The sequence below is a fragment of the Myiozetetes cayanensis genome, unplaced genomic scaffold, assembly GCF_022539395.1.
Source record: "Myiozetetes cayanensis isolate MyiCay16 unplaced genomic scaffold, myiCay2020 scf4, whole genome shotgun sequence".
Lineage (NCBI taxonomy): Eukaryota > Metazoa > Chordata > Aves > Passeriformes > Tyrannidae > Myiozetetes > Myiozetetes cayanensis.
The window spans coordinates 46,433,620-46,447,784 of record NW_026087631.1 but is presented as its reverse complement, the minus strand read 5'-3'; the positions used below and the strand labels follow the sequence as shown (position 1 = coordinate 46,447,784).

The 14,165-nt window shown below is 39.7% G+C and overlaps 1 protein-coding gene across 6 annotated transcripts in view; it reads left to right on the top strand.

The window, feature by feature from the left end:
* Positions 1-14,165, top strand: part of PDE4D (phosphodiesterase 4D) — a 388,091-nt gene that overhangs the window by 328,177 nt on the left and 45,749 nt on the right. For all 6 annotated transcript variants that reach the window (XM_050330054.1, XM_050330055.1, XM_050330058.1 and 3 more), the window contains one exon: positions 11,282-11,394. In XM_050330054.1, coding sequence (XP_050186011.1) covers positions 11,282-11,394 — 113 coding nt within the window. The remainder of the gene's footprint in view (positions 1-11,281; positions 11,395-14,165) is intronic.

The following is a 14,165-nucleotide window of genomic DNA, read 5'->3' as shown; positions in this document are numbered from 1 at the left end:
TCAGTGCTGATGAGAAATCATTAGTGAGCTTCTGAAAGCTGCCTCGTTCTTAAGCTAAATTTGGTAAAAATAAGCCCCAGGTAGCATATGAAACCTATAGCAAGTGCTTCTGCTCAGGTGCCAGGCTGACTCCAAATGTAGGTGATTATCTTCAGAGATTCAGAAATCTTACTTTTATTTTTCACAGAAAATAACAATGTCAAATCCTAAAAACTTTTGTGAAAGTGTACCAGTATTGCTGAAGTGTAGTCTGGGAAAAAATTCTGAGCTCCCTTAGAGCATGACATATTTCCCCATCCCCGTGATGATAAAGAAGAGGAGAAATATCACAATGCAGTTGTGGTGCCCATCTCAGCATCTCCTCTTGGAGCTGCTGCACTTTATATAAATAATTAAAGAGTTGAACCACAGAGATACTGATCATTTGCAGGGTTAGAATGAGAGAAACTTTCTTTTATTATTTATCCATATCAGAAGAACTTGAGTAGGGGGAAAAAAAAAGTAAGAGATCTACTCAAAAATGGCCAAATACCAGAATTCAGAATGCTCACACAGGATGAGGGAAACTAGTACAAAATTTTGAAACCTCTCTGTTCCAGGAGAGCTGCATAATAATCAGGCTATTTTAGGATAAGATTTTCCTTTATCGCATTTCAACACAAAAATAAAAAACCGCACCAAAAAATTTTAATTAGTTTTGTTGCTACCTTTCTGAAGAGAAGGATATGTTTATGTTCTGATTTTTTTTCTTTTTAAATCTCAAAAACCTTCTTGAAAGGAAAAAAGTTTTCCATCTGTTCTAATATGGATCTAAAAGTACATGTAGAGCAATCTTTCTAAAAAAAAAAAGCTGCAGAATGAGGTGGATTAATCATTACTATAAGGTACCTCATCTGGACCTCTTTGTTCTTACAGTACTTTTGATCCTTATTTTCTCTACCTAAAAATTAGGGGCAAGTCATCAGTTAATATGAATGAGTATGGCACCACATAAATCAATGCTGAGCATTTGGCATGGGGCTTCTAAAAAAAGAAAAAAGTGGTAAAAAATAATCCCTCAGTGGGTTTCAGGGAAATGAACCATTAATGAATACTGTGAAAGAGATGAAATTTGCAGTAAGGGAAAGACTAACACGGTGTTGAGTTTTCAACTTGACACTTGGAGGAGCTCGTTGAGCTGTCTTGTGGTTATGTTGGCTGTTGTTTGTCCATTGCCTACCTGATACCCAAAACAAACTGTCTCACATCCTGGCCTTTTCACAGCCACAGAAACAGTGAGTGATACTTAGAAGATCAACTCAGGTGTTAGTACTTCTCGAGGCAATATGACACAGAAATAATGCAGTATAATACAGCATAAATAATGACTGAGTCATGGTCCAGTGTGAAGAAATTGTATGACTAACACAGTTCATTCAGTTTAAACTGTTTCTTGTGTGTGACATAAATCCAATAATACTGAGGTGTATCTGACTTCCAGGGAATCTTAATGTTCTGCTGCAAAAGCCAAAAATCAAACCAGTCGTAACAGTATTATCTTAAAACCAGAATAAACAGGAGATTGTGATTAAAAAATTAGGGGAGAAGACCCACAGTTTTGATGCATTTGTACCATCTATTATTTAATCAGATCTAACCCTGAATGGGTCTCTTAAGCACACTACAATAACGTTTTGAATATATTAATAAGCAATGACACTAAAACAAAGGAGATTATAAAAATATTTTGATAATAGTAAAAGTTCTGTTAGAATTACCTTACTAAAACAAAAAAAAGTTTATCCACCTCCTTAGTCTTATAACTTGTAGGCAAAAAGATTATTCACTTCTTCAGCAATGTCAGAGAAAAGTACAGAATTTTACCAGAGACGAAGGAGATGATCTGTACATTTTGGAGAGTGAGGGTCTGATTCAGCGCATACTCATTGGGAATAATCCATCAGTAGTATGCACTGAGACAAGAACTTCCTATTTTTCCAGTATCTTTGGTAGGGCATGAGAGTCCAGAGATAAGGAGTGTGCTGCTAACTCAAAGGCTGATTAAGACATCACTTGATCTGAGAACAAAGCATTAAAAAATAAATAAATATTGAAGCTAAAATAAATGTTTTTACTGGTTGTCTCTGTTCTTAGCTTAGGGAAGAATGCAAAAGTGTAGCCCCTGTGTGCCATGTAAAAACAACCCAGCTGATTGTGTGTGAAAGGAAGAACAGTTTCACAAAAGAAGAAAATTTCATTCATGCTACTGCCCTTTCTGCTGCTTTCAGGAATGAAGATGATTGAAGTTGTGTGCTCTTGTATTTCTTCTTTTGCTTTGTTGGAAAGAAAGCAGGCTTCCTGCTACACAGCTTGGGCAAGGCTGAGAAGTTTCCTTTCTGCTACACTTTCCGAGGCCCTGAGATAAAGACTGTCGCCAGCTGCTTGCTCTTAACATCAGTTATTTTATTTTATCTTATCAATATCACCCAAATGTGCTTCAAATTAGAATTACTGCCAAAAATATTTGGAAATTTTTAGAATGCTTTCCTTTGGAAATAGATGTGCATTATCAACAGCCACCTATTAACTTTTGAAATCAATGACCACTGTTAGCTAAATCTGATAGTGAGGTAGTGATTTACTAAACTTATTAATTATAAACTGTGCAAAAATGGGTAACTTTATAGAAGAGTCTATTAACAGTGTCTTTTTTAAAAGAAAACCACCAAATTTCTTATTAGATACTAGAGGATTTATACGGAGAAGAGCCAATATGAACACCTCAACTCTTGTAAAGCTTTCATTTGGTTTTCTCACTTTATCAGACACCAGGAATTCTACTGAGATTTCTTTAGCAAAGATAGCTGAAGTTTTTTATAAACTTTGGCATTTATAATTTTTTAATATATTGTGAGTTCAGTCTGTACCATTGGATGTCCTGAAGTTCAGCAGTCAAGTCAACCAAACAAAGACACAAAAACTTAAGGAAACACACTTTGTTTGCTTTGATACTTAAAGATAACTTTATTTTTATTTTATTCTGCAGTGATTTCTGAATATGCATTTTAAAGTTTCTGAAGAACTCCCAAAAACAAACAGGGATAATGAAATCCTTTCCCAGATGGGACTCCCACTTTTCGCATTTCACCTGATCTAAGCAAGTTCCAGTTGGTAATAAAGACTTTGTGACAGAATAGAATTTCTGGGTCTTGGAGCTATGGTCATCTCAGACAAAAGCAGCAGTAATCTGCTTAAAAGTGAAGCTGATGGTTTCTAATGGATATTTTTTTGACAAAGACTGAAGCTATTATTTTATGTTCTGATCATATGTTCTAAGAAAGTAGGAAAACAAAAATGTTAGTTGGTCTTTTTTTAACAGTGAAGTTTACATATATACATTTAGTGACTTGTATTTCTTGTTTTTTATCATTATGTCCCAAATATATATATATATATGTGAGATATATATATATAATATATATGTGATTGAGCTCCCCCTGATGGGTACAGTTTAATATCCTTTGATTCCTCCTAGTAGGGTCAAAGACTATTACAGAACTGCAAACATGACATCATGACTATTTGAGCCACCTACTTTTTGATAAAATGTCTTTTATTTTTTCAACTGCTGATTTAATCACAGATTCACAGATTGGATGAAGATGGAAGGGACTTCTGGAGGCCACATAGTCCAATCCCCCCTGTTCAGGCATTGCCATCTAGAGCAGGTTGTTCAGAAACATGTCCTGATGGCTTTTGAAGGTTTCTGAGCATGGAGACTTGATAGAACAACCTGTGCCCGTGCTCAATCACCTTTGTAGTAAAAAGTGTTTCCCAATATTCAGAGGGAATGCCCTGTGGTTTAGTTTGTGCCCACTGCCTTTAATTTTGTTCTACTTTGAAAATCTCTCACTTTACTCATTATGTTGAATCAACAGCAGTATCCTCCTCAGAAACAAATGGTTTTACACCTACAAGGGGAACTGATCTTAACAGTGCATACTCTCACCTAGAAGAAATATTTTTTGTACGAGACATGAAATAGGATATGAAAGCAGCTTAAGCAATGAATGCATTATTAAACTCCTTGTCCACATGTCTCAGAGTACAGAATTGACACAATTACAACATTTGGAAGAAGGAGAGATTTAAAAAAGAAACAGACCTTTTCTCGAAATGCACTATGTTCATGAAAAGAAAGCATTAAAAACACATAAAAAGGACATTGTGCTATTCGAAAATCAAGAGTTTATGTCTTTTTCTTTATTTTTGGGCAAGGTTGATTGCTTGATGAAAAGGCTTACTTTTTTTACCAGTGAGTGAGTGACAGTGGTCCTTCTGGCAGATTCTTACAGGCAATGGAGTAAAGAATGTATTAGTACTTTGCCAAATTGGTAAAAGGGGAAGGGAGCACTGGGCAGGGATGTGTGGTAACAGACGAACATTCCTTTGACCTTGCTGGATATTTGATAACAGCAAACAGTGGATTTAAGTACTCAAACTGCAAAATTTTAATGTGCCCCATCATTAAAGCAGTAAAATATTTAAATATGCTGTCTCTACTGAATGTGTGTTTTCCTGTTTGGCTTCAATGGGAGATACTTTTCAGGTAGTCTGATTTACTACTCTGGCATCTCAAGACTGTTAGTATGAATTTGCAAATCCTTAATACAGAAATTCTTCTAAACTTTGGGATTATATCTGTATGAGTAACTTCATTCTAAAGCTTTTTTTCAAGAAGCAGATAAAATGATTAACAGAAAAAAAGAGGAAGCCAGGACAAGTTATCATCCCCTTTCCCAAGAGGGAAACTGAAATACATATTAAGAGCCTAATGATACAGTTCTTCTATGTTTATATGAATCAAAAGTGTTTTATTTACTCTCAACTAACTGTAAGAGGCCTTTTCCAAGAGCCTGATAATTTCTTCGTAGATATCTGCAGTGTTCCTGTTACCTGATTTTGTAAGAATATAAACACATATTCTTCATACTTTTGTCCTTGACACAGAGTAGGGCATTGAGATATTGTTACATGGGAGAAATAAAAATGTTTCAGGAAAAAAAACCCAACACTTTTTTTTCTAGATTCTTACTGAATGTTTTGTTCATGCATCTATTTATGCACTCCTTTTTTATCATATAACTGCAATCAAGTATTTATATAAGTTGGGCATAACTGGACTTTATAATTTTGCTCCTATCATTTCCTGGAGGTTACTGTGTTCAAGGAGACAAGGCAGTTTCCATAGCCTAAGGCTAGATCTACTTGTATAAAGCAGTACATGCTGGTCATTTGGACACAGCCTGTCTATTAACTGCTACAAAGAATTTTCCTCTACTACAGTGGAAACTTGGAGAGGTTCCTGGCATGGAAGAAGATGAGTGTTCTGAATGGGACCATAAAAACACTTTTTGAGAAGCCTGCTGCAATTGAGTGGTTTTCCCAGATGCTCATTCCAAAATCTATTGAAGAGTACTTTGTTTTACTTGTGATTGTGGAGAGATGTCCATAAATTTTTATATGTTAAAAAAAATGTTTTATAATTACGTTTTATCAACAAGAAGACACGTGAACACTCCCTGTGTTCACGTTAAAAGACAGCCTTTTAAGTCACAATGTGTAGAATTTTCTCAGTAAAATATAAAAAAATACTTTTTTTAAAATGGTAAGAAAACATGTTGTTTCTATGCTGAATAAGTGTTAACGTCTTTATTTATTAGAAAGTCTCAATATTGGCTAAATATCAGTCACTTCAATTTTAGGCTATCAGTTAAGGCTCTAAGTACAAATGTCCTCGTTTACAGAAAAATTCTTAATTTGAAACTCTGAGGACTTTTTTAAAATGCGTTGCAAAGTAGATCATAGAATCACAAAATGATTTGGTTTGGAAGATCATCTATTTCCTACTGCTCTGACATGGTCAGGGACACCTTTCACTAGACCAGGTTGCTCAGACCCCGATCCAACCTAGCCTTGAACACTTCCAGGGTGGGGTATCCACAACTCTGGGCAACCTGTTCCAGTGCCTCACCACCCTAACAGTAAAGAACCTACTCCTAATATCTCATGTACACCTACTTTCTTTTAGTTTGAATGCATTCCCCCTTGTCCTGTCACTACATGCTCTGGTAAAAAGTCTCTCTCCATCTTCTTTGTAGGCTCCCTTCAGGTACTGGAAGGCTGCAATTAGGTCACCCCAAAGCCTTTTCTTTTCCAGTCTGAAAAAACACAACTCTCTCAGCCTTTCCTCGTATTAGAGGTGCTCCATCTGTCTAATCATCTTAGCAGCTCTACTCTGGAGTTGCTCCAACAGGTCCATGTCCTTCCTGTGCTGGGGACCCCAGAGCTGGATGCAGCACTCCAAGTGGGTCTCACCGAGCAGAGTAGAGGGGCAGAATCACCTCCCTTGACTTCCTGGTCACTCTCCTTTTGATGCAGTCCAAAATACAAGTGGCTTTCTGGGCTGTGAACACATACTGCGGGGTCACATCCAGCCTCTCATCCATCAGCACCACCAAGTCCTTCTCATCAGGGCTGCTCTTGATCTGTTCATCTCCCAGCATGTATTGATACTAGCAGTTGCCCCAACCCAGGTACAGTACCTTGCAATTAGTCTTATTAAACCTCATGAGAGTCACATGGGTGTACTTTCCTGCTTGTGTAGGTCCTGGATGGAATTTGGTCCTTCAGGTGTGTTAACTGCACCACTCAGCTTGTGGTCATCAGCAAATTTGCTGAGGGTGCCCTTGATCCCTTCATCTGGTCCCCATATTGACCACTGAAGGACACCACTTGTCACTGATGTACACTGAGACACTGAACCATTGACCACTATCCTCTGTATGCAACTTTCTTATCCATCTAACAGTCCACCTATCAAGTCCATCAAATCCAATTTAGAGAGAAAGATGTTGTGGGGGACCAGTCAAAGGCTTTACAGAAGTCCAGATAAATGACATTTATAGACCTTTCCTTGTCCAGTAGTTGCTCCATCATAGAAGGCCACTGGGTTGGTCAGACAGGACTTCCCTTGCTGAAGCCATGCTGGCTGTCTTGAATCACCCCTGTGTCCTCGATGTGCCTTAGCACAGCATCTTGGAAGATCTATTCCATGATCTTCCCAGGCACAGTGGCGAGGGTGACAGGTCAGTAGTTCCCATGGTCTTCCTTTCTAAACATGGGTACAGTCCCCTTTTCCAGTCACCTGGGACTTCTTTTGACTGCCATGACTTTTCAAATATCCTGGAGAGTGGCTTGACAGCTACATCAGCCAATTCCATCAGGACTCTGGGATGCATCTCATCAGGTCTCATAAACTTATATATGTTAAGGTTACATAGGTGGTCACAAACCTGATCTTCCCTTAAAGTGGAAGGGACTTTTCTCTCCTAGCCCCCATCCTGCTGTACGTCCACTCAAGAGGTGCAGAAAGAGAGGTTACCAGTAGGAAAAAAAAAAAAAAGTTGAGTACATCAGTTTTCTCTTCATCTGTTGTCAGGAATTTACCATCATTGTTTACCATGGAGTATACATCTTCTTTGACCTTCCTTTTCTGGTTAGATCTTCAGCTCATCCTCATTTAGTATAGCCTGGAGGTTTTCAGAACTTCCAGCTGCTTGCAGCTCCAAAAGACAGTACACATGCCAAGACTATCTGGATCACACCACTGCTCATCACTGTCCTTTTCTTGCCTTGAACACACTCACATCTTAAGGCAACACACTGTTCAAAGCCCTTGGATGCGTGCTTGCTGAGTCAATTTCTTTCCAGCCTCTTTGCATCACTCAGCTGATTTCAACCAATCAGACAATGAAGTATCTGTACTTACCTTTTCCTTCTGCTGTTCTGAAAGTCATTAAATTACTAGAAAGTTTAGTACGAATACACTTGAGCACTAGTAGGAAAGTCTAGTATTGCTTTTTGTTCTTCGGGAATAGTAGAACAACTTATATGCAAATTATTAAGAAACATTAAGTAAAGTGGACACTCTACTTAAACATTGCCATATAGTAATTTTTTCCCTTTGAAATTTTGAATAGAAATTGTTCCCAAATAATGATATGCATACAAGTGCAGCTTGTGGTTGTGTGTTAGGAGCTGTGCTAAGAATGAAGTCTTTATGAAAATGTAGAACACTGTGCAGTGCTAAATGATTATTGCTGAGCCTTTTCTTTCAGCTAGCCTTTCATTAGGGTTTTTTTGGTTTTATTTGGTTTGTTTTGGTTTGTTTTTTTTTCAATGTACCATACACAGTGGAATTGCTTGTAATCTGTGAACTGAAAAGAGAGCACTTGCTGTCACTTCTTTTTTTCTAAAAGCATATAAAAAATAACATGCAAATTCTTAAAGCAGTTGGTGTTCAACTGTACTTCTCTCCCTCATATTAAAGCCTAATGAGACATAAAAAGAACATGTGAAATTTCAAGATGCCTCTCCACAGAAGTTAATCTGTTTCAGGACTTTATGGTCTGGGTGGGGAAGCTTGTTTGTGTCTATTCCATAAAAACTGTTTAGTAGATCAGTCCTGGATGGGAATAATTACAGGGTTGCTACCTTAGAGGTAACACAGAAGTCAGAAATAGTGTTGTGAGGCTCTCAAAGCTGCAGAGCTGATAATTATTCTTTTACTCTTAGCTTAGTGGTATTAGGGTGCTATGCTTGAAAAGCTGTTAACCACTACATTTTCCACCACATTGTATGTCAACAATTGTGTGGGCCAAATTTAGAGCTTTAGTACTATTCAGAAAAAAGATTTCCTATGGTTGTTCTGCCCTTCAGAACTGCAGGTATGCTTGTTTGGAGGGTACTTTGCCATCATTTAGGAAACCTTTTACTTCCATTTAAGATATCAGGACTGGTTTGACAGCTGAGATCTGAGAACTGTCAGAAGGTACTGAGTTCAGCAAGTCTTTAGCCTAGCATTGCCCATCCGAATTTTACTTTGAGTGGTCATTCAGGTCCCAAGAGCAGTCACAAACTCTTAAAGTGTGGCAGTCTGAAATGAGAGGTCACAAGAAAGATCCTAAGGGTGATGGGACTTCCTTGTGAGTGATGGATTCTGCTTTCTAATGTGCTTTGAGATACATTGGGAAGGTGAGTAGTAGATAAAGAATCCTGAATGTAAGGTGCTGTTGGTAATATATATTGTTGCATAACAAACTGAATGTTTTATTACGTTTACCTAAATATTTTATCCCTTCAGTTTATTTTGTTGTTCTCATACTTCTTGGAAAAACCTTACCTGCACACTCTCTGAAGCATTAGAGGGGATGATCTTGTTAAGAAAAACATGGTTCCTAGTATCTGATTTTCAAGAACTGCTGATAGGCAGGCTGCAGGCTAGCAGCAAAATAACATCATACAAATTCGTTTTACCTCACTTCATTGTCCATTGTATCCTCAAGGCAATGATTGTATGAGGTCATCAGATAACTGCATATGTTAACCATATCTCTGCTTCCTCAAAAGCATTTAATCCAGTACACTTACAAACACGTTATAAACAAAGGTACTTCTCTTTTCAGTAGTGATCTTGCTGAAATCTACACTGTGAGATCAGTTAAACAGTTGTGTTCAAGAGATAGTGAGCTGTGATATCTGTTGTATTGCAGAACACCGTGAATTCTCTTTTGACAGATAAAGAGGCTGCAAGAACCTGACTTTATTTGCCAGAGAGTCCTTAAGATCAGATAGCATTTATAGTAATATGCATCTGAAAGACAGTGTCTACAATTCAATGGGGATTTTTGTTGAGCATTGGTTAATGTGTTTACTGAAGTGGTTACACTGCAAAATCTTCTTTAAATGGTTCTGCTAATTAATCTCAGTTCAAACAATTTCTTCTTGCATTACCTTTTCCAGAGGTAAATGGACATAATTCGAAATTGTGGAGTGTTTTTGCAATAGCCACATGTATGTGAAGTTTAACAACTGTGAAGGAGCCTGAAATTTTTGAGCATGTGCTCAGAAATGTAAAAAGATACAAATCTAGTATCCAAGATGTTGAACAGTAATGCACTAATGGCAGTAGTCTGTGATGGGGTGTTTTATTTGAAAAGGAGTTTTAGTTAGCTTATTTGCCTGATTTTTTCCTTGTCTGACATTTTGAAAATAACATTAATTTGATGTGAAATAAGTTAAGGGAGATGTTATAGATGGCAATAACAAGCCCACCGAAGAAACATTTCTCTACCTTGGAATCATGTTTGCACGTAGCTTATTCAGATCCATGTGTGCCAGCAGTTTCAAAACTCGATGTTGCAGGTACACAGCTTGCAAGACACCATGCCTGGTCTAAAACTCACTCAGCTCCAACTTCAGTGTGGAGAAGCAGTCTCCCACTAAGATCTACATTGAAATAGCCAGGCTTTGTAGGTGAGGCTTCCACCCTACATAAAGGGCTATTTTTCTGAAATTATTTGCATACCAACGGATCTCCCATCGTTGGGGAGTTACTGAAGAAGAGAACATCTTCCTGTTATGTAACTGAAACTTGCATAAGACAGTTCCAATGATGGCATTTCATATTGTTATAGGGTCCATTTCCGGTACTGTGTTGCTGGGTCCAGTTCCAAGACTTTTCTATCAATCCTTGCTTTGCTTACAGACAACATGTGGCGCTTTGTGCACGCAAGCACACATACACCTACAAAGGCTTCGGGTCAGAGCAAACACGACTGCAGTCATTTGAGCACTCCCACACACAAACACATAGAGGTCAGCGCAAACACGACTGCAGTTATTTGAGCGGTCCTTTAAACAGCTGGTGCTTCGGCGGCTCATCATTGTTCCGAGCGCTTACACGTGCTCGTACCTCCTCCCCGCGCTTCTGTAAACACTAAGCGGTTAATTTCTGATGGTGCGCCCGTGGGTAGGTAAGAACAGGCAGGGAGGGGGGTCTCGGCGGGGTTCCTGCCGCGGTGGGGCTGCCTGTGTGGAAGGGCAGCGGCACATCCGACCTCCACCGCCGCGGGGCCGCGCCGCGCCCGCCGAGCTCGAAACCGCCCGCGAGGGGGCGGGTCCGCGGCTGGCCGCGCTCCGGCGCGGGAGGCATTGCCGAGGCGAGCGGACAGCCCGGCCGGAGTGAAGTTTTTGGCCGCTCGCCGCGCCGGTGGCCCGCAGAGTAGCGCTGCCCTGCGGACGGGCAGGGCTGCGGCGGTCGCTGTCCGCGGTAGCACTATGAGGGAGCAGCACCCATGTCTGGGCACCGGGCAGCGCAGCGGGATGGGCGCGCTGGAGCTCGCCGGTAGCCTTGTGAAACGCTTGCGAACTGAGTGCGCCTTTCACTGTCTCTTCGCAGAGGAGGCCTATCAAAAACTGGCTAGCGAGACCATGGAGGAGCTGGACTGGTGCCTGGACCAACTGGAGACCCTGCAGACCAGGCATTCCGTCAGCGAAATGGCCTCGAACAAGGTAGGAGCCTGCGGGCTCGGCACCGCCGCGCCGCTCTCCCTTTGCGCGGGCGGCCGTAGGGCCGGGGTCGCTGCGGCCTGGACAGCCGGAGGGTCCAGGGGGCTGGAGCGGCCCCGGCCAGGGGACCTTGCCGTAGGCGAGCAGTCTCCGTCCTCGGGTTTGGGTGCGGGAGGGGCTTCTCTTACGGTTTTGTACACCGTTCCCTGAAATTTCAGGGCAAGTTGCGAAAGCGATGCAGATCTTGGAAAGCTACACTGCTGCTCTGTCTCAATTTAAAAGCAAAAAGAGATTGTTTAGAGCTGCTGGCGATAATCCCTTCGGTTGCTCTTTTTTTTTCACAGCATCCCGTTGAGAGCTAGGGAACTTTCCTGGAGATGGTGTATAAACTAGTATGTAAAGGTCATAAAGGTAGTTCTTGATCCCAGGGGCGCTGTACGTTGGATTTTATTTGTAAACAGTAGTGCTGACAGCTCTCGTAGCGCTATTTGTTATGAACGAACATGCTCGGAACCGAGGTGCCATCACAATAGGGACCTACATCCCCGGGTGTGTTTCTGATACAGAGTGAGCACTTCCTTCTCGTCCTGGAAGCTGAGGATGCACATTATCTGGGAACTCTGTGCTGGGATCTGCTGTGGTCTGTATGCACATTTGTTTTGCAATTTGAAATCGAGTTTCCATGTCCCTCATTCATAAATGCATTTCCTTTCGTGATTTTAGTTTGCAAAGAATATGTAGTTAGATTTCTGGAGTTAAATTTTAAAGACTAATTAATAAGCCTGCTGTCTTTTCTCAGAATTTATTTTTATATTTGTCATCATCTGAATATTCGGACAGCTGGATATACAATCAGAAATAGGGAAAAAAGCTTTAATTTAAAGAGTTTTCCATCTCTTATGTCTTCAAAAGCAACTGATGAAAGATATTTTAGCATTATCATTTTAGTTGCAATTAGTAATTTTTTTTAATTCAAAAAGTAGTTGTTTTTACTCAGCTTATGCCTTCCTAAAATTCTACTGTTTTGCTCTGACTGCCCTTTCCAAGTATCTGCTGTTTGTTATTGACTCTTCAACTCTGCTGCACATCAGATGTGAGGTATTAGGCCCATAATGTCATACTTTAGTTCCAAAATATAATATTCCCTGTGCTTTTCTTAGCTTTAGAGACTCTTAGCATGAATTTCATTCCTTTTTAAAAGAAATTCTTCTGCCTGGCATCATGGTATTCTCAGAACTTCATTTTCAGTTTTTGTTGCCATTTGAAAGATTTTGTTACCCAGTCTGTATTGTGTATGTATCCACAAGTTACAGAGTCAAGAGTTTTGGAGAACCTGTTGCTAACAAGTTTTAACACCTATCAGTTTCTTAACTTGTGATGTCTGTATAGCCACTCTTTTGTACGATGCTGGACTTTCTTTGAATATTTATTTATTACGCCCTATAAGAGAGCAGATATACATATGTAATATATGAACAATAAGGGCAAACTGTTTTTAGGATAAAATAAAACTTATCAATGTGTCTTCAAGTTTCGCCAAGTATATTCAGGTTTTTACTGAAGGACAGTTTTAAAATAAAATTTGAACACTGCTTTGCATTTATAAGTAGGCACAGACATGATACATTTGATACTATGTCCGGTTTGTATTTGTTTGAATTATTAAGCTTCTTCATTCTTTTTTGGGAAGCTTGCTCCTTTGTATAGAAATTTGTCACCTTCCACTGTTTGTTTGTTCTGTTTTGTTTGTTAAGAAACTTTTACGAAAGTAAATCTGTGCCACTAACCATGAAGTGAACAGTTTTGAATATGAAAGAGCAAGCCCATATAATAGTTTGAGAAAATATAGTGCATGAGGATTTTAGTTTCAGATGTATAGTAGGTTGTTCTAAAGAATCGTTTTACTTTTGATTACTAAAACATATCCAGCATTTATACAATACTGTACTTTGCAATACAGTAACTACAAACTGCGACATCTCAATGAAGCATACAAGTAAATTATACTATTTTAGCTTACTGATAAACTGAAGTAGAAAAATCTTGCTCAAAGCTGAGGACAGACTTCAGTACAACAATGAATATCCAAGAGTACCCTACATCTGTAAAATCAGAAGAGAAAAGCGGGAAAAGAAAGGTTGTTGGTACAGAACATGGTTTCTCATTGTTTTTATCTCTTTTCTCTGGGTTTCTCTATGAACCAGCCCAAAAGACTGATTAATTGTTTTTGGTTCCCTCCCCCGCCCCTGTCGTGGAACCTTTATTTTCCCTTTGTTTTGCATATAACAGCTTTTTCACAGTGTTAGTTTTCCTTATTCCCGGGCAGGTGGAGCTCTTAGCCCTTAAAAAAAGGCAACCCATCTACGTCCTAAGGACCTCGCTGCCACCGTCCAAGCTCGCTTGGCCCCGGCAGATGAACCTTAGGATTAAAGGGTGGGCTCAGTTCCGCGCACACTGTGTCTCACCTAAAAAATCCAATGCGCAGGCTGGAAGGTGGAAAGACCTTCCCCGGATCTTCGCTCGCGAAGACTGGCCATTTATTAAATTAGTTTTCCTTATTTATGGGAGCACATGTGAGACATAGGGAGTCCATAAGAATTGAGCCCTGCAGCAGGTAAGAGCTTTTGCACATTGTGAAAAGGAAAAAATCCAGGGTGGAACCAGTATTTGTGTCCTGAATGCTTGAAGTAGGCCACGGAGTAAGTCTTACCTTTAGTCCCTTTCGTGCAGTCTAAACTGTTGGTTGCATCTGTTTGGAATCCCTTTACCATCAT